The sequence below is a fragment of the Tribolium madens genome, unplaced genomic scaffold (assembly GCF_015345945.1).
Source record: "Tribolium madens isolate multiple individuals breed KSU strain unplaced genomic scaffold, Tmad_KSU_1.1 Scaffold_1;HRSCAF=32;Tcas5.2_LG8, whole genome shotgun sequence".
In the NCBI taxonomy this organism is placed as follows: Eukaryota; Metazoa; Arthropoda; class Insecta; order Coleoptera; family Tenebrionidae; genus Tribolium; species Tribolium madens.
In genome coordinates, this window is record NW_025400984.1 from 6,726,032 (window position 1) to 6,728,149 (window position 2,118).

General features: G+C 30.5%; 1 protein-coding gene across 1 annotated transcript; it reads left to right on the forward strand.

The window, feature by feature from the left end:
• LOC123003573 (aldo-keto reductase family 1 member B1-like) lies at positions 1–1,596 on the forward strand. The gene is made up of 4 exons (XM_044396392.1): positions 1–92; positions 390–836; positions 883–1,208; positions 1,523–1,596. Exons 1-4 carry the CDS (start codon positions 9–11, stop codon positions 1,524–1,526), a joined length of 861 nt encoding a protein of 286 aa, XP_044252327.1. The 5' UTR covers positions 1–8; the 3' UTR covers positions 1,527–1,596.
• The last annotated feature ends 522 nt before the right edge of the window (positions 1,597–2,118 follow it).

Here is a 2,118-nt window from a genome sequence, read left to right on the forward strand (position 1 = left end):
TTGTAAAAATGTCTCCACGAATTCGTGATATTCCTATAACCAAGTTAAATAATGGAGTAGAAATTCCGGTTTTTGGATTAGCAATACCGAAGGTGAGTCAAAACTAATAAAGAATCAATACACAATTAGTAATTTATTTATTTTTTGCCAATAATTGATAATTTTCAAATTACTTGAACATTACTTTGTAGAATATCACATATAAATCTAATTCATAGATAACAGCTACTATATTCAAGGTTGATTACTTATTTTCTCTAGATATTATCTATAGAAAAGTATACCTACTTAAAATAAAAATTATATAGCAGTAGGAACAGTAGCTAGACGTAATGTTATGCAATAAATTATAAAAAAAATCAAAAAGTATTTTTAATAACAATTTTTAGAGTTTCGGGGACAACAATGAAGTGAGAGAAGTATTAGTCAGTGCAATAAGTTTAGGCTACCGTCTAATAGACTGCGCTATTTTTGAAAACGAAGAAAAGATTGGCGTCGCTCTTCAGCAACTGATTAAAGAAGGGAAAACTAAACGCGAAGATCTATTTATTATTGGGAAATTATACTGCAGTAACCCTCGTTCAAATTTAATCAAACCTGCGCTTATAACTACTTTAGAAAAATTGCAAACTACATATTTAGATTTGTACTTAATTCACCAGCCTGCAGCTTTCAATGACAAAAACCTCATCGCTGTCGATTTTGTCAATACGTGGAAAGCCATGGAAGAGCTTTACAGAGAGAAACTCACCAGAGCAATCGGTCTTTCAAATTTTAACAGTAAACAGATCGAATGCATTTTGAAAAATAGTGCAGTTTGTCCGCAAGTTAATCAAGTAAGTGGTTGTAGATTAAACGGTTTGGACTTATTGATTTTTTAAGATTGAATGTCACCCTTACTTAAATCAAGCTAGACTAAGAAAGTATTGTTCGAACAATGGAATTACTGTAATAAGTTACAGTCATTTAGATAGCTCGAGAAATAGTATTCGACCTGAAAATCCCAATGTTTTCGATGACAGCAGAATTAAAAAAAATGCTAGAAGATATAACAAAACTCCAATAGAAATTGTGTTGAGATATAATTTACAGTTAGAAAATGTTGTGATATCAGAGAGTTTAATCGAGAATGTAAATTTCTTTGATTTTTACATAGCACCTGAAGATATGAGTTATATTGCGACATTCGACTGTGAAGAGTATAATAGGTAAATGCGTTATGTTCTGCTGTTAGATTTTAGTTTGTTTTGTTATTGATATTTTAACATACAATTATATGTGGACATAAAAAGTAGACAGCATTTAATTAACTTGATTAATTGAAGTTTACTTTCAATATTGGTAAATTTAGTACTTGTATAATTGGTTAATTATTTTGCAGCTAAATGTTACTTAACGCTATTATAATTTAAACGCTAAATATTTGTTTTATTTGCGAGAAATAAATAAAAAATGCTTTTTGTTTTGTTTTAATAAAAATCCAATAATTAAAACATGAAACTTAAAAAAAACATACTCGTAGGTGACTGCATAAATATCTGCATGAAATCCAATATTCTGTGGCATGAGTAAACACGCTCAATATTTCAATATTTGACCGCTGATTTTAATTTTTGTGAAACATTGTTGAAGTTAAAATTAAAATTTTGTAAATCACTTTTGCTTTAAAAGCTGTAGCAAAGAAGTGATTTTCCTATTTATCAATTTCAAAATAGTAGAAAATGAAGTATGTGCCCTGACTACAGTTTTTATATCAACATTTCAAATATTCCATCACAACATCAGTTGTGACCAGATTACTGTTATCTCAAATACTCAGACAATTTCCCAAGTATAAATACCTAACCAAACACATGCAACACATCAGTTAAGGTACACTATCTTGTTTACCGTAATCATGCCGAGGATTCCTCTAATTAAACTGAATAACGGTCTCTCCATACCAGCTTTAGGCTTGGGTACATGGCAGGTAGAAGTATTGTTTTATTTATTAGCATTTTTTAAAACAGTGTTTAGGGTCCTCCCGGTAAAGAAGCAGAAGTGGGTCAAGCTGTTAGAGATGCTATTGATGTGGGCTACCGACACTTTGACTGTGCTCATGTTTACGCCAATGAAAAA

Bases quoted from the DNA above. Each gene is read 5' to 3' on its own strand.
- LOC123003573 (XM_044396392.1), top strand. From the start codon at position 9: ATGTCTCCACGAATTCGTGATATTCCTATAACCAAGTTAAATAATGGA. The intron at 93-389 runs GTGAGTCAAAAC...AACAATTTTTAG, and splicing joins TTGGATTAGCAATACCGAAG to AGTTTCGGGGACAACAATGA. The intron at 837-882 runs GTAAGTGGTTGT...TGATTTTTTAAG, and splicing joins TTTGTCCGCAAGTTAATCAA to ATTGAATGTCACCCTTACTT.